Source organism: Plutella xylostella, chromosome 5, assembly GCF_932276165.1.
Source record: "Plutella xylostella chromosome 5, ilPluXylo3.1, whole genome shotgun sequence".
Classification (NCBI taxonomy): domain Eukaryota; kingdom Metazoa; phylum Arthropoda; class Insecta; order Lepidoptera; family Plutellidae; genus Plutella; species Plutella xylostella.
In genome coordinates, this window is record NC_063985.1 from 8,758,884 (window position 1) to 8,779,614 (window position 20,731).

A 20,731-nucleotide genomic window follows, 5' to 3' on the forward strand; every position below is an offset into this window, starting at 1 on the left:
GCAATCCCTACATTTACTGCTAACCTAATCTTCAAATACAAAAACACAATTCGATAAATAAGTATATTTATAACACTTACAATTAAACATAACATCGCAGTTATAAAGAAAATATTGTTGAAATGAGGAAAGTCTACAGTTTCCCCTGCATGAAGGGCTTGAGGTGCTGGTGGAAGCTCTGGTTGACGGGCTCCGCGTTGAGGGGGCTCTTCAGCGCCTCCTCCATCAGCCGCTCGTACACGCGCCCGTCGTACGCACCCAGGGTGGAGTTCAGAATCTGTAACGATCATGGATTTTTGATTAAGCGCTCAGTAACTAATACTTTATGCTCTGATACTCATTAAAGTTTCTTATAAGACTCTCCACTGTTAATTCATCTGTTTATTCGTAGGTTTGTTATTTCGTATATTAACTCTTATTTATGTGACTATGGGCACAATTAAAAGTGCCCTCATAGGGCAAAGGCAGACTACGCTTTTCCGAAGCCCTTTGTCTCGCAACTTGGTAAAATTTGACGTACCTAACCTAATCTGCTATTAGGCGTACAGCTCTATATTTAGATTATTTAGGATTTTACTCAAACTGTGAAAGTCAAACATTGTGAAAAGGCAAAAGTTCATACTTCGTCCCGGAAGTCGAAGGCCTCGACCAGGCCCACGGCGTTGGGGCGCAGCAGCGACAGCAACTCCTCGTAGCGTTGCTGCAGCTCTATCACGTCCTTGCCTGATATTGTCGAATACTGGAAATAAAATAACCTTATTATGACCATATGGTTCATATGATTCACGTAACAACAATCTACGAATCCATAACACAAATTACTTAATGCCCAAATTGTCTTTCTTCATTAAACTAATATTCTTGCGTACACTACGTGTGTGTCTACACTTCAATGTGTCTTTCCTTCTTGTTGTGTGACTAATGAAATTGTACCAAACAAACATCATCAATATTTTATAAATTTCTACTCCCAATTCCGCCAGTCACTGAGCACATAGACTCATCATTGACACAGGGCCTCTTCCCACCACTGGCTTACCATCATTAAGTCCCCGGTCCTCTCCAGGACCCAGTATACCAGGAACAGCTCGTTTAGCTGTCGCATGACGCTGCGGACACTCGCCGACGATGATGACGTCATCCGCTCCGTCTCCTTCCAGTAGGTGTCGCTGATCACGGCACGGCAATGAGCCTGAGGAAACATAAACAAAACACCAATAAAATTATTAATAGTTTCTCTGATACTTTGTAGTGTGCCGTTACAAACCTGAGAATCTTCTTAGGTCAGCCCTTAGTGCGAGTGAGAGGACTGATAAGATGGTTCGCACGGTTTAATAACTCATTACGTATATATTGTATTTAAGCTATAGTAAAATGATCACCTCAGCAGCAGCAACCAGTTGAACTGTGGTCAGCTCCCAGGCATCCTCAAAAGACAGTCCAGTCTTCATTCTTCGCCTAATGCTGTTAACACTTGCTTCTATTTTCCTAGAACAAACATCAAGAAACTGAATATAATAACATTTATTACCTACATCCAAGTAGATGTTAGATGACTATTTTTAGCGTACAATATTAAAGGCATTCTTATTTTACTTACCCTGCAGCAACAGCATAAAACGCTCTGGTGATTCCTTCACAGCTATTGTCCCATTTTGCCTTTCGGTTATATGCGGAGTGGACGAGGTAAGACACCGTTGGAGTCATAGCTTTACCTTCCTCTGCTTGCTCCCAAGCTTTTATGAGGTACCTGAAAATTACACAATGATCGTCATTATCATCTACCTAGTATCCAGTTGCCACAAACCAAGATAACTTACGAGTGCAAAGCACCTTTTAAAGTTATATTTTAATGGTGGTGGTACGTGCGAATAGGAGAGTTGCTTCTTAAGTGTTTGCTGTATGCTGACGATCAAGTCATACTTGCATCGTCGGTAGAACGGCTGCAACAACAAGTAACTCTCATGCATGAAAGTTTTAAAAGGAAAGGAATGAAAGTGAATGTTAATAAGACGAAAGTTATGGTGTTTGAAAGAGAGGAAGAGGTAACTGAATGTAAGATCACGATCGAGAACGAAAAAGTGGAGCAAGTGAATGAGTTTGTTTATTTGGGTTGTCTGTTTACGAGGGATGGGAAATGTGAGGGGGATATTGAAAGAAGAGTGAAAGCGGGAAATAAAGTAAATGGGGCCTTGCACTCTTTCATGAGGAGTCAAAACGTGTCTCAAAAGGCTCGTTTGGCTGTTCATGGGGGAGTGTTGGTCCCTACACTAATGTATGGAAGTGAAAGCTGGGTTTGGCAGAAGAAGAATGAAAGTAGGGTAAATGCTGTTGAGATGCGCTCTCTAAGAAGTATGTGTGGACTGAAACTGAATGATAGGATAAGGAAAAGTGTTATAAGAGATCGAGTTGGAGTAAAAGAAGACGTAGTGACCAAAATTGAAAAGGGAATGTTGAGATGGTTTGGTCACATTGAAAGGATGGATGAAAGAAGACTGACGAAAGAAATTTATTGTGCGGAGATGTATGGTTGTGTCGGTAGAGGACGTCCTAGGCGAAAGTATGTCGACCAGATAGGCGACATACTCAAGAAGAGCCAAATTAGGAGTTTCCGAAACCGACGTGCGTGTATGAAGAGACTTATGAATGTGGAGGAAGCGAAAGAAGTATGTCAGGATCGTGGCACGTGGAGATCCATAGTCTCTGCCTACCCCTCTGGGAGACAGGCGTGAGCATATGTATGTATGGTGGTACGTCATAATATATACGAGTTATTCTCCATTCATGCTCAGCTATATGATGAGTAACAGTGGCATGAGTACTTCTATTTCTAAGGGAAAGCTGTTTTTCATCCAATAACACCTTACCTTACCCTAGAACTACCACCTACCTGGCAGTCTGCAACAACAGCACGGTGTAGTCCCCCTCATAGGTCCGGGTGGCGGTGACAAAGGTGTACAAAGCTGGAAGGTTGGAGGACGCCATGTAGCCGTGGCCGCCGCACGCGAACCGGCACTGCTCGATGAGCGAAGCCGCGTCGGATGTACTGACGGCTTTGAGGCAGCTCGCGAGGGCGTGCAACTGGAAATAATAAAAGTATGAACGACAAGCACGTATGAACGGCAAAACGTATCACCACCAACACAATAACATTATTTATTTGTTTAATACTTTATTGCACAAACATTAGCAATTAACAATCCGCTCGTCTCCGCTCCTGTCAAACATCTGTCGGATGCGACGATGCTTAAATATTCGGTGGTGGTAACCCCACAGAAATTATAAGAGAATACCTATTTGGTGTACGGCACATAGACGGTTAAACGGTTAGAGATAGAGATAGAGGAGGTTTATTCTAACCAAGCCCTGTTTTTCAGCAACTTCGTAAAAATATGGATTCGGCCATCTAAACTTTCTTAGTTAGGTACCTTCCTTACTTGCTACAACTGGTAACAAAAAAATAATAATTTAAAAAATTAAAAAACCGACTTCAAAAAACCACTAAAATGTAAGAAATAATTTAAGGTTTACACAAATTCTACTCGTATGTGACAGTACAAATATACCTAAGCAGGAACTGTTCTTTTTTGATGTTGGTGCGGTGACAAAGTAATCTGAAGAAATATGGCACCAACTTCAAAAAAGAACAGTTCCTGCTTAGGTATATTTGTACTGTCACATACGAGTAGAATTTGTGTAAACCTTAAATTATTTCTTACATTTTAGTGGTTTTTTGAAGTCGGTTTTTTAATTTTTTAAATTATTATTTTATTTTATAGTTTTTAGTTTATTTGCAATCATTTTTAATCAAAAGTAAGATGCAAATGATACCAAAAAGTCCTACTAATCAATACGAATCATTCAAGCCTAAACACGAGGTAGTTGCTATATACCGTTGAGGAGTTCCCTTGACTGCCTTCCGTTTCCATCATCAGATCAGCTCAAGGTCACCATCATATTTTTTTGTTATAAGAACTATATTTACGTTCTTAATTTCATTAGAATCGGTTAATGTGTCCAAAATGGAAATTCATACCCTGTTTTTACCCCTTTACCCACCCTTGGGGGTGAACTAAAATTCTGAAAAAAAAATGGGACCACCTGGGAGCTCAATGCAATACAACAAAAAAAGAATTTTCAAAATCGGTCCATAAACGGCGGAGTAATCGGTGAACATACATAAAAAAAAAAAAAAAAAAAAAAAAAAAGATCCCGACGAATTGAGAACCTCCTCCTTTTTTTGAAGTCGGTTAAAAAGACACGTGATTCAGTAGGTGAAACTGAAAAATCTGGTACATGAAGTTCACACATGCCCATGAAACTCATGGCAGTAGGCCCCAAAAGCCTAGTCAGTGGTACCCTCTGACGTGCTTACCTCAGGCAGCGTATCAGTCTTCCCCTCCTTCATCTCGCCGATGACCCTGGCGAAGGTGTCCCACAGCCAGTAGCCGGTGAACTGCAGCGCGTGCGCCGTCGCGATGCCGATGAACAGCTTGTGCTGCTGCGTCACGTAGTCCAGGATCTGAGGCTCTAGTTGACTGGAATATTGAATGGACCATTGAATACCATAATATGTTTTTTTTCGCCAGTCTTTGGCAGCCACGTTTCGAAAGACTTCGTGACAATTATAATAAAATAAATACATCTAATTTCCTCCTAGCTCCTAGCCTCTTTAAGCTTAGCCATGCGTGCAAGGAGTAGAGAAGGAGAGCACTCTCTGTTTCATAACTCTCATATTCATAACACAATGTGCCGTTCCAATGAAACAGCTACTAACATGAATGGTAAAGTACTCACTCAGGCCTCGGCTGGCACTGCCTCCTGACGGCGGAGTACCGGGTGGCGATGGTGACGGCCTTGGCGAGGTTGAAGGCGACCTCGTAGACGAGCTCCACGCGCACGAACACCATCGTGCCGTACGACAGCTTGCCGTGCTTGGCCGACTTCACGTATGTGCCGTCCTGGGATGTATAGTCAGGTTTGGTTAGTTAGTCAGTAAGGAGCTACCCAAATGTTAAGTATCAAGAATGTAACACCTAGATATAATGTCAAGCTGTAAAAAGTACAGTGAATTATCTACAGAACTCACGGTATTATATTTATAACATCCACTTAGAGCGGCAGCGGTAGTACGCGCAAGCTTAAAATTCCTTATTTACACTCAATACCTATAGTCTATACCCTATTTACCTAAGTCAAATTTGATTGAAAAAACTATTAGATTTTCAATAAATGAGTCAGTAGGTAGATGCATAAAATCATTACTAGTTATTCCATGATAAAATATAACTTCTCTTCCACTTACTTTTAATACTTGAGCATTCTTCATGAGCATATTCATCCTCGGTACCCTGTGGTGGTCAAACCCTAAGTAACCGTTGTCAGCGGTATGGAACCCCATCCTTGGACCCACTTCGCCGACGAATACGCCTGGCAACGGCATATGGGTTTCTTCATCTCGGATTTGGACTAAGAAGGGATGGGTTCCGTAGCACACACCCTTGGTGTACAGTTGAGCTACTACAATGCAGTAGTTAACTGTTTTTCCCACTGTAGAATAAAATAAATATTGATTACAAAACGAAGGTCTTAAAGCCTATTAGGTCATATAGCTAGAAAAACATGGAATGTCACTGATAAAATTTCACCCTATATGTAAGGTATTTACTTACAGCCTCCTCCCCACCACTTGTAAGCCGTGAGCGTGGGGCTGTGGAATACGAACTCCTCAGTCTCAGGGTCATACGTCGCCGTGGTCTCCAGCCCTCTGATGAATGTGCCGTGACCTAATTCCGTCTGTAAATTATTCATGATATAAAAAAATAACAATGGAAATTATTGCATTGAGTCTGAAATATTTTTTAAAGTAAGTACTTACATCAACTAAAGAACCGATAACCATTGGTATAGACAAGTAAAGACAAAATTGATGAACTACTTTTGCTATTGACGGCGATCTTAGACGATACATTACGACTAGCGATGCAGGGTGACCGACTGAAGAAGGCCGAAGATACTTTTTAATTTCAGAGAGGCATAATAAAATGTTACCTGATCATGACAACATTACCTGTGCATAAGTGCCAAGTATCTCCATGTTGAGAGCTCTGGGCAGCCACTGGGCCTGCTGCTCCGGAGTGGCCTGGCCCATGATGGTGGGCACGAACATGCCCAGATGCAGCAGGAACGGAGATATCTCCTTGAAAAACGCATCGGAAGTGCGGCGCAGTACAGGTGACCTGCAGATTAGTTGAGAGTCAAACCGTCGGTAGCTGATACTCGAAAATAGAACTGCCCCATCGCGTAAAAACGGCTAATCATCTTGCGTGATTTAAGAATACAATTAATATGTATGTCTATCGTAAAAAGTAAAGCAGTGAATTATACCTACTAACGTAAAGTAAATGACTTGAAGCATCGAGATATTTTATTTTTCAAATAGGCCTTACTATTTCTGACCTACCTCAATTAAATTTATATAAAGTGATTTTTGTATTATTTTCAGAAAACATATTGGTTTGCCTCTCTTACTTACCCAAAGCTTTCCATGCCAGTCATAGTGAGCACTTCGTCTCTAACAATTTTGGCATAAACGCAAGATTTCCTTACAGCATTTTCATATCTTTCCTTTGGACCAAGACATTCTTCTGGGATTTTATCTATATGTGCTCCTGAATCCAGTGATATATTTTCTGCAAGTTGTATGAATTCATAGAATTGTGAATATTAATTATTCATAATACTATTTAGTACTTGGCCACAACCAATAACAAATCACTCACCTATATTTTTCCTTTTAATAGTATTTTCCTTGCCGCCATCAAGTAAGTTTGTCACTTCTTCGATGTTAAAATTGCACTTTGCTCTTTCGTTGGCCAAATCTTTATTCACTGTTCCAGCTGTACTGATTGTGTGGGCTGCCATTGCTTGAGCCTACTTTTTAATTTATGAGTGGTATACTTAAGTATTCAATTTGTATATAGGAAATCAAATTTATTACTATTTTACTAAATATATTATGACTGGGTGTGAATTTCTAAATAACACACCCTTTTACGATTAAAGGCAACCACTAAACACTGATTTAAATGAGTGTATGGCTATCGGGAATACATTTCAGTATTTGCAGGTCAACTTCTTCACCTTACCAGACATATTAAACTGAGACTTTAGTCCTTATTTCATCATGATAAAGATTACTTTTCGACACCAATTTCTTTAATGTTGCCCATAATTATTCTGTCAATGACATATTGTACGGCACACAATGTAGACCTGTTTAAAATGTATGCAATTTTAGTTCCCGTCTAATTATGCCGAGTTTTTTTACATACATCATTAATTATTTATTTAACTACTTCCGTGAACAAGTGAAATAAGTTTTACTTTTGAACTGGATATCTTACCACGGCCTACATTCGAGTCTTGGAGACTTTCAGAATCAACCTATCCTTTATTTGTATTCGATATATGATGTACGATTAGGATCACTTACGATTTAACTAACGGATCACCCGACATCGAAACCGTGTGATGATCCTTTTTTCAGCCTCTCCCCAGTCTTCAAGTGCTCGCTCTACTTCATCGGAATGATAGAGCAGAAAATGAATGAAGTATACTTAGCAGAATGTTCCAAATAGGTTCTACAGTTTGCTCATTAAAATACCAGGTTCCGAGACCATAACTGTTTTATTTACAAATATATGTACAAAAGTCGTAATTCTATCACAGTTTCCCCTGCATGAAGGGTTTAAGATACTTGTGGAAGCTCTGGTTGACGGGCTCCGCGTTGAGGGGGCTCTTCAGCGCCTCCTCCATCAGCCGCTCGTACACGCGCCCGTCGTACGCGCCCAGGGTGGAGTGCAGGATCTGGAAATAATGGAGTTTAACTCGGGGAGATACGGCTGTCGCAAAAAAAACTTATAAAAGCGCTTCCTGGCTACCGCTTTTAAGGTAGAAGGCTCAACATTACAACAACCTACCTTAACCTCCGTTTAACAATGAGATATTACATGAGAAGTGCGGCGAGCTTTTTCACATAGAAAGGATTTTAGACCTAAATTCACAAAGATCCCATTTTTGAAAGCCAGATGCAGGTACTAACATCCCCTCAGAAATTAGAATAGCATATTACCTCATCTCGAATGTCGAAGGCGTCCACGAGGCCGACGGCGTTGGGTCGGATGAGGCTGAGGAGCTCTTCGTATCGGTCCCTCAGGTACGCGATGTCAGTCTTTGAGATGTTTGAATACTGGAAAGAAATAAGGTATCTTTAATATTAAACATCAGCTGGGAATAGGTTCCACGATATATTAAACCTATTAGTAGGCAGAATATCTCCTTATGGCAGAATATGGTTTTCATCCGATTTTTCTTCATCCACCTATTACACTTAAATTTACACAGTATGTACTGCTCTACATTATGCATGCATCAACAGCACACCCTGGGCAGTCATTAGATCAGCTAACCGCTAATCTTTTAATCATTATCACAACCCTAGTCCAGCTCCTGCCTGTTGTATTGTATTCTACGTACCAGCAGTAGATCCCCTCCCTTCTCCAGCGCCCAGTAAACGAGGTAGAGCTCGGCCAGTTGCTTCAAAACGGCTCCCAGCTCGCGCGAGCTCGCAGCGGCTAGACGCTCCGTCTCCGTCCAGTATACCTCACACAGGACTGCTCTGCAATGTGCCTGGAAAATATCATTGTTCCTGCTAAAACCCTGATTACAGCTTACAAGTAGAGCGGCCGAGACAGTATCCTCGGCCGAGCACTCAATTTCTAGCCGTTCAGGATCGGAGGATACTGTCTTGCCACTCTACTCGGGATGTGTACCGAGGGTATAAGCAAGGTAGGTAATAATATAGATACAATGATTAGCAAAACAAAACATCAAACTGTCATGGCCCTCATACCTCACTGGCCGCAACTAGTTGGACGGAAGCGGCATTCCACGCATCTTCATACGCCATGCCCGACTTGACGTGCTTCTGCAGAGCCTCCACTGCAGACTTCACGCGACTGTAAACAATTTCAATTTTATTCTATGGACTCTAAGTGATAGACATTCATAAAAAAGTGTCCCGTGACCGAGGAACCAAGGGTACTATTGGAGCACAGAAGTACTTCTCATCTCTCATGCAGGTATGTGGATTTAGAGCTGAATTCTGCACACTACCAGATGCCACGAATATTCGGCAACTATTCGGTATTCGGCCTATTCGGCCAGTTTTTTCAGTATTCGGTATTCGGCCGAATAGTGCGTACTATTCGGGCCGAATACCGAACAGTAAATCATGTAAAAAATGACTTGTTATTTTAATCAAAATGGACAACATTTCATTTTCTTTACCCTATATTTTTATTAGTTATTCGGAAAGTTTATACAAAATTAGTGGACCCGTATTTTTTTATTTTGTATATACATAAATTTTTGCATGTTATTTTTAACTTTAAAGTTAATTATTTTAAAACCGGAAGTGACGTCACATATTAGGCTCAATTTATATTTTTGTCTATTGCCTGAGTCTGGAAAAAAAACATAATTGACACTGACAAGTGACATTTAAACTTTGTTTACATGCCAACCAACAAATGGGTCATTTTCAAATGACCTTGATATTTCTGATGATGGAAAGTAGGTACTTATCATGTAAAAAAATAAGCAGAAGCATTTTTTCAGCTGTGTAGGCGGTGGCATGCTCTGGGAAATATTATATAGAGGTCATCTCTTAATAATAAATAAAAAAAATAGTCAGAAAGTGTCAGAACAGAATTAATGAAAATGACCCAAATAAACAACAACGTCACGATAAAACGTCAACGTCAATCAAAAATGAAAGTGACAGTTACTTTGTTTTTAAATCTATAGGCTTTGATCATCAAAATGCATCGCACCTGATGCATGACGTCATCAGCACTTTTTTACTATTTTATGATTTTCTCGAAAATGATACATCCAAAAAATACAAAAATATTTTTTTTCTGGCCTTTAGAGCTAAATCTCGAAATGGTTTTCGATTTATAGCAGCTTTAGTTTTTTGAAATGTTGTCCATTGTGTATTTATTTCCAAATCACAACATTTTAGTAGGTACTTAAAATTAATCAGTAGTAAGTTGTGCTGGATAAAAACGAGCATTTCAGCATTTTTTGGTAGCCCAAGATTGCGCTTTTCATTGTAACCACCCTCAGAAAATAACCTCTAACTATAAACGCTACTTCCAGGTGAAGAAAGATAAGTTTTTGCAAATGACAATGGGCGTTTTGGGACCTATGTCCAATAAAGATGAGACATACATCGTTGGATAGCTCTTTTCAAGTGAGCAAAAAAGTATTATGGCGACAAATCCGTATAAGTTGTCCATTTTGAAATATATTCGTCGGAAGGAAGTATTTTTCTATGGCATTGCACTCTCTCTCCTGATGACAGTTAGGGCGTAATACACGTAAACACGTATTATTGAAATTGGAGAAATTACTTTCAACTGATTTTATTTACTGATATTATGATCATTTTGTTATAAAAATTAAAAATTAATGTGAAAAACTAACAAAAACATTAAAATTACAGAAATAAAATATAAAAACTTTCAAGGTACGATTATTCTAATTGGACAGTAAATCAAGACTAGCGCTTCCGTTATTCATATTCTGCAAAAAAATACCTTTTCAACGACGTATCACTTATTTCTATTGGTGCTGGTCCCAGCTTCCATATATTGGTGCCCATCATCATTTCTAAAAGGTTCGGGTATTGTTTTTTATTTGCTGACCACCACTTGTAAGGATCGGCCTTCCGATCTAGGCGAACTATTATCAAATAAAAATTCAACATCTTTGCCACAGCATTCTGCCTCCTAATAATTAGCATTTCTCATATAATCTGTAGCGACTTCTTCAAAGCAGTTCCAGGAACAAAAAAAACATGTTGTAGCGCCGAATATTCGGCGGCCGAATATTCGGCGCTTCGGCCGGCAGTGTCGCCGAATATTCGGTATTCGGTATTCGGCCAATTCACTATTCGTGGCAACACTACTTCTCATCTCTCATGCAGGTATGTGGATTTAGAGCTGCGTTCTGCACACTACTACTACGTGGTATAGAAAGAAGCCAACTACTAATCAGCCTCTGTCTCCATTTTCAATGGTCCTCATTGTATTCCCTAGAGTTTAACTCCAAGGTGACATACCCAGCAGCAACCTGCTGCATCCCCCTGGTGATGCCACTGGGCTGCGAGCTCCAGGCGCCGCGCTGGTCGCCGGCACCCACCAGGTACGCCACTGTGGGCGTCATGGCCTTGCGGTCCACCGCCTGCTCCCACGCTTTCACTAGGAACCTGCCAGGTGAAACGAGTACTTATTAAAAATATTCCAGTCATCGACATAAAGGCTGTAAAAGACTCGTTACCTGACCTAACATTCGCGGCATTTTGGCATCTGAGTCAGCGTTATTCTATGTGTTAGTAACATACATAAGTACGTACATCGTATGATGTTGTGCCGAACGTATTTAGAATACATGCATGACTGTGGTATGAATAAAAAAAGTATATTATTACAATTTCATAATAAAAATCCAAAATTATCCAAAGGATTTAGAAAATTATGAAAGTTCTACGATGACGTTGATGTCTTTTGCTTGACATAAAGCCTTTGCTACGAATACGCTACGGTGAGGCGCTACGAATTTCCGCTGTCTTTCTATATAAAAGACATCAACGACATTACAGCGCTTTCTTATTTATTTTCATATAAACAGGATTCTAAATTAGGTAATTACTGGACAGATTACAGCCGTGAGCATTTCCACCTACTTCTATGTACGGTGGCCTGCGCCTAAATGTATACAGGCGGAGTTTTTAAAATAGCGATCCCTGATGATGAAGGACCAGCTACATCTGTTATAAATCCGGGGACGTGTTGTGTTTGATGTGTGTAGCAGTGGTGTTTATGTGGATGTGCTTGAGCAGCATGTGAGCTTGAGATCGCTATTTTAAAAACTCCGCCTGTATAGCAGGCTGTTTAGGCGCAGGCCACCGTACCTATATTCATCGAAAAAACATCTTGTAAAACCAATACCCAATCACCTGGCAGTCTGCAGCAGCAGCACCGTATTCTCCCCCTCGTAGGTGCAAGCAGCCGTAGTTATACCGTACAGGATGGGCAGGTACGATGACGTCATGTAGCCGTGGCCGCCGCACGACATGCGACAGGCTTCCACCATGGAGGCCGCGTCGCGGGTGGTGACCGCCTTGAGGCAGCAGGCCACGGCGTGCAGCTGGGAACAACGAATGGGGATAATGTAGAGTCAATATATTATAATGACGCACAAAGCCGACCCTAAATAAGGAAAATATCCCGACGAATTGAGAACCTCCTCCTTTTTTTGAAGTCGGTTAAAAAGGCTAGGAAGAGAAGTAGAGTCAATATAATATAGGTGATATTTTTGCATCACAACTCGCATAGATTATGTTAAAATTGACTCCGTTATCATCATCGTCATCCAAAGGTTGTCTGGTAGATTTCTCTAAGCAATAAAGCCGTCTATTGTGCTGTTTTATTTATAAGTTGTTGTTTTTTAAAAAATACTTTCTTGGTACAAAATAAAGAGTGTTCTATATTTCAGATATACCTATATACATTTTGGAGCCTGTCTTTGTTACTCAACTCAACTTTCTTTTACCAGAATCTGCCAAAAGCCACCCGGATGAAAACCAGACGGATTTATTGCTAATGAAAATGATAATAAGGGGGATTAATTAATTATTAGTTCAGTTGTACTGATGAATTCACAATGATCATAAAATATTTGTAAGTAGATAAGGATAAAATATACTTATAGATAGCAATACATAGATAAGTAGGTATTTGGGTATATGACGTTTTTTAGATAATTATTAAATACAATATGCCTTGAAACATATGTATGACAAAACATTTGCTACAGCTACAAATAATTTCGCCAAACTCTATCACTATGGGCTATGCCTCTCACCTCAGGCAGAGTGTCAGCGTTGCCGGACGTTAGCGCTTTGTTGACCTTGACGAAGGTGGTCCACAGCCACTGGCCGGTGACGCGGAAGGCGTGGCTCGAGGCCAGCGCGATGAACAGCTTGTGCTGCTGCGTCACGTAGTCCAGGATCTGGGGCTCCGGCTCACTGCGGGTGGGTGGGAGTTAAGAGCTTTGAAGAAGGTTGAAGAGTCACGGGTTTGGTGTGTGTGGTTCAGGCATCTGTTGCTTGATAGCTCCAGTAATAGGTCGATAGTTGAATACGGGTTTCTTTTGTTCGAATAGCCTTAATTCGGGGAAAATATTAAGCTGTTCAAATGTTATATGCTCATTTGTAATCAAAGTCGAGTTATTACTTCGATCAGTCAGTCGGTGGATAGTAATTTAGTTGTAGATTAGGTACGTGCACATGGTCTTCAAACCCTCGTCAGCTGTGATGTGACAAAGGTGGTCCCCAAGCATAGCTATTCATTTCCTTTTCTGACCTGATTTTTTCATAATTATAGTTACTAATAAATTTTAGGTTCAGTAATCGTAAACTCACTTCTCCTTCGGCTTGGACTGGTGCCTGACGGCGGAGTATCTGATGGCGATGGTGGCGCCCACGGACAGGTAGTAGGCCATGTCCGTGACGATCATCACGCGGATGAACACCATCGTGCCGTACGTCAGCTTCGACAGGCGGGACTTCACGTATGTGCCGTCCTGGAAGGGAGCAAGAGGAGGATTGAAACTGGAGGCTTAACCGAACAAGAAGATAGTACTGAGAAGAAATTCATTAAAAATACGATGGAAAATATTTTAACTTATCATCATTATTACATAGTAATCGTCTACTGTTGGTCATTAAATTAACTTATTCTAACGCCACAACAACGAAAATGGTGTGGCATGTGTAGGTTCTGAAATTTTGAAGTTCCTTCTGCCTTGTCGAATATTGTCTGGTTTAATATGTAATATAGGTACAATGTGTTGTTTTTCGAACCCGACAAACTTTAAGGGTGTATTCTACGAGTGATTTCATCGAGACAACACCCCTATATGTGGGGTCAAATCTCAATATTCTACAAATGGCGGCCATTTTAAAGTTTTAGATACTTAGTTTTCATAAAAAATCATATCTCGAGATTTAAACACCTTACTTTAATAAAATGATTTTATCCGCAAAAAGTCATCTCTCTCCAATAAAAATATGCACTAATATGCAAAATATGACTTTTTGCGGATAATTTGAAAAAAAATTGCGAAATTTCACGTCCGTATGGCGTTTAAATCTCGAGATATGATTTTTATGGAGAAGAAGAAAAAACTAAGTATCTAAAACTTTAAAATGGCCGCCATTTCAAGAATATTGAGATTTGACCCCACATATGGGGGTTTTGTCTCGATAAAATTACTCGTAGAATCTACCCTTAAAGTTTGTCGGGTTCGAAAAACAACACATTGTATATCACTCCACAACTCTCATAATTAATCTTTAAGTAGATTGTTTATTACAGTGCAAAGTAGAAAGTGAAGCGTATAACAAAACCACAAACCTTTAGCACTTGAGCATTTTTCATCAGCATGGCGTCTCTGGGCACTCTGAAGTTGTCGAACCCTAGGAAGCCATTATTAGCGGTGGAGAAGCTAAGCTTGGGGCCGATCTCGCCGACCTTCACCCCCGGGAGCGGCATGTGCGTGTCTTCATCCCGGATCTGGACTATGAAGGGGTGCACCCCGTGATTGACCCCCTTGGAGTGCAGCTGCGCCACCACCACGCAGTGGTTCGCTGTGTGGGCCACTGGAAACGGAGAGATTAGGATGAAACGGACATTTCGTCCTGAAGTTTCTTAGGTATGTCTAGGTCTTACACTACGTAGGATTCCTGTGTTATAGGGGCTATTATAGCACATTCGTTGTTGCAGTAGGTGTAGCTGAATGAGGAATTCCGAAAAGGGCCTGGACAGTTGTGATACTATGTGGGAGAGCAATATATCCAGCAGTGGATGATCTAATTATCTGCGTGTATGTGCCAACATTATGTAAGATACTTACGTCCACCAGGCCACCACTTGTAGGCGGTGAGCGTGGGGCTGTTCAGCACGAACTCCTCGGTCTGAGGGTCGTACGTGGCCGTGGTCTCCAGCCCGCGTAGGAACGTGCCGTGGCCCAGCTCCGTCTGTAAGATAGGATCATAATATGAGTGTCATCATCATCAGCCTATAGCAGTTCATTGCTAAACGCCAAAGCACACCTCTGGATACGATCTGTAGCTTTTCTTTATAATATGTTAATTGTCACCCATACATTGCTTATACTGTAGGTATAGTTGACTATTTCTAATTCAAAGTTACTTACATTTTGCAACACCATACCTATGTATGGTTTTGCAAAATTTGTATAATGAGCCGGGAGAAAGTAAAAAAATGGGTGGGAAGAAATCTGCTACTAACTTTATAGTAAAAGTCACGAAGGCAAGTTTTGATGGAAAACCAATTTATATTCCTGAATTTTCAAAATTTGTTTACAATGAGCTCCTGAGTCACCTTCATTCGGTTTACTACTATACTAGTTAAAGGCATGCAGGACGACATAGCTTCATCAAAACATAATTATTATAAATAATCAGTTAGCAATATTTTGCTTATTATGTTTTGACCTTTGTTCCCTTCGGTAAGGACGTATGATAAATGTAATGATAATATGTGTGGGTTAATTATACCTAAATAAAGTGACTGTCTCATAAATTCATAACCATAATATTTATTAGTGCTAAACTTAACAAAGGCTAGACGAGGAAAAGCTTTTCGTGGCATCCAGTGGCCTGCCGCCCTATAGACCAAAGAGGATGGTGATGATGATTAGATAACAGCCGTTTCCACCGCTTTTCATAAATCAAATTAGGTAAACATAAAACAAAACATGTCTACATCATGCTAAATGCTGACATTATGTTTTTGCTATAACTTAGGCTAATCTTTTTAATAGTCGTAATTAGATACAAAAACCAAAAACCTGCTAGTTTTTTCTAATTTCTATACGTATAATATCTATCTATCGACATGTTTTTCCTTCATAATCTTCACAAAGATCAAAGAAAGTGCGCAGGTCCCTACAACCAGTGCGTAGTTCCCTACAATGACACCTGTGCGTAGGTCCCTTCCTACAATGATATACCCGTGCGTAGGTTCCTACAATGATACCTGTGCGTAGGTCCCTATGATCTCCATGTTGACGGCTCGCGGCACCCACTTCTCCTGCTGCTCGGGGCTGGCCTGGCCGAGCAGCGTCGGCAGGAACATGCTGAAGTGAAGTGCCATGGGGGTCACGTCCTTAGTGGCGGCTTCAGCGCTGCGGTAGCGGTTTGATGGCCTGAAAAAAAAAGAAATAGTTCTTCAGTGACTCTGAATTTTTACGTACAAAAAAAATACTTTCTACTGTGAAATGATGTGAAAATTCGATTTATAATAATGAGTCATAGAACTCATAAATTACTTATGACTTTATGTCCAAGTAAATATTTCCATTATCTAAGATGAAGAGCTCAAAAAGTTTATTTACATATGTATGTAAATCTGCATTTAAACCACAATAGGTCTGGCTTTATTTACAAAGCAAGTTCACAGAAGTCAAAGATCGCGAGTCAAGATCTGATGTGAGGAAACTGAGTCAAGCTCATAGGTAGATTACCGACAGATATCTCAATAAATAGTACCTATAGTTATAGTTGTGCAGGCCTTTATGCTCTGTAAGCACCGAAAGGGTGGTCAGAGTAGACTCACAAGTTAACCACCCACTTTTCGCAGTTTCCACTCACGTGTTAGGTTGCGAGCCGTATCGCCGTAATATGAACAATGGACCATCGGCCCAACACCCATAGAGTTATAGTTACTCTTAATTGTCCTTACCCAGGCTTTGTAGCATTTTCAATGACGAAGTTCTTCAAGGCTTTAGTGACGTAGCAGGCGCGCCTCACGGCGTTCTCGTACTTCTCTTTGTGACTCATGTACTCCTCGGGGATAGGATCCTGGAGCTCCGGAATACTCGTCACTATGTTCTCTGTAACATTAGATAGGTAAAGGTAAAGCTAAATATAGAGAAACATTAATTTATTTGACACACTATAACACAAAACAATAATAAAATACAAAACCAACAATAACAAAACGGCTGATGTCCAAGGAGTCAAAAAGGCACCAGCTCAGCATGTACATTTGTGCATTCAACATTTTGTTGTCAGTGAAGTCTGATGCACACTAGATAGAAGGACCTTTGGTCCTTTCCCTTTGGTTCTTATTACTTATTAGGAACTTATTCCAGGATAAGTCCCAAAAGTAATAATAAGTAGTTACAAGATTGTGTGAAAACATATTTTTCAGACAGTTCTTAACTAAGTAGATACCAACTTACATACAAAAATGAGGGATTTAGATTTCCCAACGATTGCAAACTGCATCCTGTCTTGTCATACAGTAACTAAGTAGATACTACGAGTATATTGTATTGCATAATCAACCAGATACTATCCGTAGAAAGGAAACTCCATCATAGTAAAAACTCAAAAATCACACATAACTCACCCACTTCATGTCTCTTCTGTGTTTCCTCTTTCCCGCCATCAATGATATATGTCAGCTCCTGTGTATCAAATGTGCACTTCCTCCTCTCAGCCACTAAATCCTCGTTCACTTTTCCTGGCCCCATCTTTACTATTTCCTAACAAAGCAGTCCATCCACTAACTACTTGTGACTATTCACGGGTGCTACCTATATGTAAGGTAGTCCAATAGCACAGACGCTTATCTCTGCAAGACAAAACAGTTCGATGTTCAAATGTTATCGATGTTTTTATCGAGGGAACATAGATTATAAATTATAATAAACAGAAGCGTGTACGAATCGCGGTCCACCCGAGCATACTGGCTTTCACTATAGCCGGTCCTAGTGCAAATTGCTCTGATGAGGTAACACAAATATTAAACATCGTGAGTGAAAGAGACAGATGATGTGATAGATACAGCATATAATGCCGTACATAAGGTACAAATTGTTATTGCAGCTGTATAGATACTGGCGTGCTAGACCACGATAGACTTTGATATTACTTATACACTATGTACGAGTAGGTACCTGGTGAAGGTTACGTAATCTTATCTGAGGAAAATGCCGGAATCGTAAGCATAATTATTTTCTTTTAGGATTTAGGTAAGTAAGTACCTACGTACTGATACCATAGCTGTTACTTGAATTTTATTTGAAAGATACTTATAAATTTATGCTAATAAAATACCCTCTACAATCGAGTAATATTTTCATCTGTTACGTGTACGTGTATTATGTGTATGTACATGATGTATGTATGTATATGTATATATGTGTTTGTATATATTTATATGTATTATATTGTATATAATTGTGTATTATAATACATGTAGTAGGCGTATGTACTTGTGTGTATTTTTTATTTATTTTTTTCTTATATTTAGTGTGTAGTTAGGTAATAATAACTTAAATTATACTATATTCCTTGAGTAAGTACACTGTACCCCTTTTATATCTCTAGTCCATCCATCCAAAGGTTGTCTGGAAGAGATCGCTATAAGCGATAAGACCGCCTTTTGTACCCTAGTTAAGTGTCTATGTAAAATTGTTAATCATTTCTTGGTGTACAAATAAAGAGTACTCTATCTATCTATCTATCTATTACGCAATAGCAAATATTGATGACCTCCTAGATCCTAGCCTAGCTAGTGGTACGTGGTCAATATTATAGATATGACTGAGCCAACTACCGAGTGCCTAATTTCTGTTCACTGTACAGAAGCAATGGCACTGTATGTTTCTAATTCAGCCGGATGGATGATCATGGATGACCACGCGACTTAAAAGAGACCGAGTTTGGCGCTCGGGGTTGGCCGCCGTGGCCGACGATTTCATACTTCCATCAAATACTTAGCATGAATCCCGAGAATCAAACCAGCACCTCTGACTATTGCAGCGCTTGCTCGCTTGCACCACTTGGCTCTAACATTACATCATCATCATCAACACTGCTGATGCATATATGACTAACCAAGGATCTCCACAGCTATAGGTATTAGGTATTATCACATGTAAGTAACTAAATGGTAAGATTATAATAAAATTATTCTTATTTATTACGCTTAACGCTTAGTACCTACCTACCTCGTCCATATACTTACCTAGGAATACGATGAACCTTATGAACATGATATATTCATATTCATATTCATTTATTGATAAATAAGCATTACAGGTCATTAGAATTAACATTAAATTAAATTAATTACCACAATATTATAGTATTAATAATTTCAAATAATTATTTTTAAATGAATAGGTACATCGTCATACACATTGTTAGTAGACACACTAATAATAGGTATGTTAATTAAAATATATTTCAAAGTTATAAAAGTAAGTAGGTAGGTACCTATCTTATATTTAATACAAAATATTATATACATTACTTATGAGTCTAAGAATTCTTGCACAGAGTAGTACGCGTTTTTTAAAAGGTGATTCTTCACGCTACTGAGGAAGCTAGTAACTCTCCTGATTTCTTTTATATTGTCAGGAAGTTTGTTAAAAATCTGGGGACCCATTACATGTATTGACTTTCCAGTTTTGGATAGGCGGCATTCAGTAGACCTGAGGTCGTTAGGTCTTCGTGAGGCAAATCTACGATCCCCTGAAGTAAAGTCTGGGAACTCAGTGGGGTTGCGCTTTACATATTTTAGGACTTCTAAAATATAAAGGCACGGCACTGTCAGGATGTGCATGCCGATGAACAGCGGTCGCGCCGGCGCGTCGGCGGGGGCTCCGGCCACGCGGCGAACCGCTCGCTTCTGCATTATAAATGGCTTATTGCAGTCTGCGGAGAGGCCCCATAGGTCTATGCCGTAAGTGAGCGAAGAGTGGAAATAACCATAATAGGCAGTCAACATATGCTCTTTAGTTAAGGTCGCTGAAAGCCTTGACAGGGCATAGTATGCACTACCGAGCTTGGAGCATAGTGCGTCTATATGTTGACCCCACTGCAGCGCCGAGTCGACGGTGAAGCCCACGAAGCGCACGGCGGCGGCGAGTGGCAGCGGCACTCCGTCCACCACGAGCGCGGGCGCGGCCGCGTCGCCGCACGATGGCCCACGCAGGGAGAATCTTAGTACTTGGGTTTTCTCCAAATTTAATTGCATCCCATTTGCTGAAAACCATCCAGTGAGACTGTGGATGACTGATTCCAGGTTCGTGGTCAGCTCCAGGTCATCCTTACCATCCACAATCGCACAGATATCGTCGGCGTACATCAGAAATGTGGCGCGTTCCGAAATTCCCGGCAGATCGTTCATCAGGATGACAAATAGGGTGTTACCCACGTTGATAATTTTAAATATACCTACTTATCGCACTTTATAATAAAATTGACCCTGACCTAAAAATTCCTCGGTTCACGCAAATTCATAGGTATGTAGGTATCGCAATGTATTTACAATAACTATCATTTTCTATCTATTGCCTTTCTCATCCAGCCACTGTAGTGTGAGCTTGGTTTTACAAATTTTGGAGTCTACTTAAGCACAGCTAGTATACGTTAAGTACATAGAAACATGCATTACAAATTATTGCACGTACCTGTTTTATCTATCTTACAACCTCAACTTAGTGCACACACTGGCCTAATTATTAAAATAGAAAAAAAACACTTGAAATCACTGTAAGT

General features: G+C 40.2%; 2 protein-coding genes across 2 annotated transcripts; both read right to left on the reverse strand.

Moving 5' to 3' along the window:
- Nucleotides 1-129: 129 nt before the first annotated feature.
- LOC105398035 (probable peroxisomal acyl-coenzyme A oxidase 1) lies at nucleotides 130-7,385 on the reverse strand. Its single transcript, XM_038112451.2, has 13 exons — nucleotides 6,783-7,385; nucleotides 6,536-6,692; nucleotides 6,071-6,239; nucleotides 5,673-5,796; nucleotides 5,306-5,550; nucleotides 4,798-4,961; nucleotides 4,376-4,538; nucleotides 2,891-3,081; nucleotides 1,601-1,750; nucleotides 1,383-1,488; nucleotides 1,040-1,192; nucleotides 623-739; nucleotides 130-277 (listed from the first exon to the last, which is right to left on the reverse strand). The coding sequence occupies exons 1-13, from the start codon at nucleotides 6,922-6,924 to the stop codon at nucleotides 134-136; spliced, it is 2,025 nt and encodes a 674-aa protein (XP_037968379.2). The 5' UTR covers nucleotides 6,925-7,385; the 3' UTR covers nucleotides 130-133.
- A 285-nt stretch (nucleotides 7,386-7,670) lies between these two features.
- Nucleotides 7,671-17,945, reverse strand: LOC105397949 (probable peroxisomal acyl-coenzyme A oxidase 1). The gene is made up of 13 exons (XM_048633057.1): nucleotides 17,571-17,945; nucleotides 16,899-17,049; nucleotides 16,194-16,362; nucleotides 15,046-15,169; nucleotides 14,547-14,791; nucleotides 13,553-13,713; nucleotides 12,994-13,156; nucleotides 12,086-12,276; nucleotides 11,189-11,335; nucleotides 8,915-9,020; nucleotides 8,539-8,691; nucleotides 8,135-8,251; nucleotides 7,671-7,869 (listed from the first exon to the last, which is right to left on the reverse strand). Exons 1-13 carry the CDS (start codon nucleotides 17,692-17,694, stop codon nucleotides 7,726-7,728), a joined length of 1,995 nt encoding a protein of 664 aa, XP_048489014.1. The 5' UTR covers nucleotides 17,695-17,945; the 3' UTR covers nucleotides 7,671-7,725.
- Nucleotides 17,946-20,731: the final 2,786 nt, after the last annotated feature.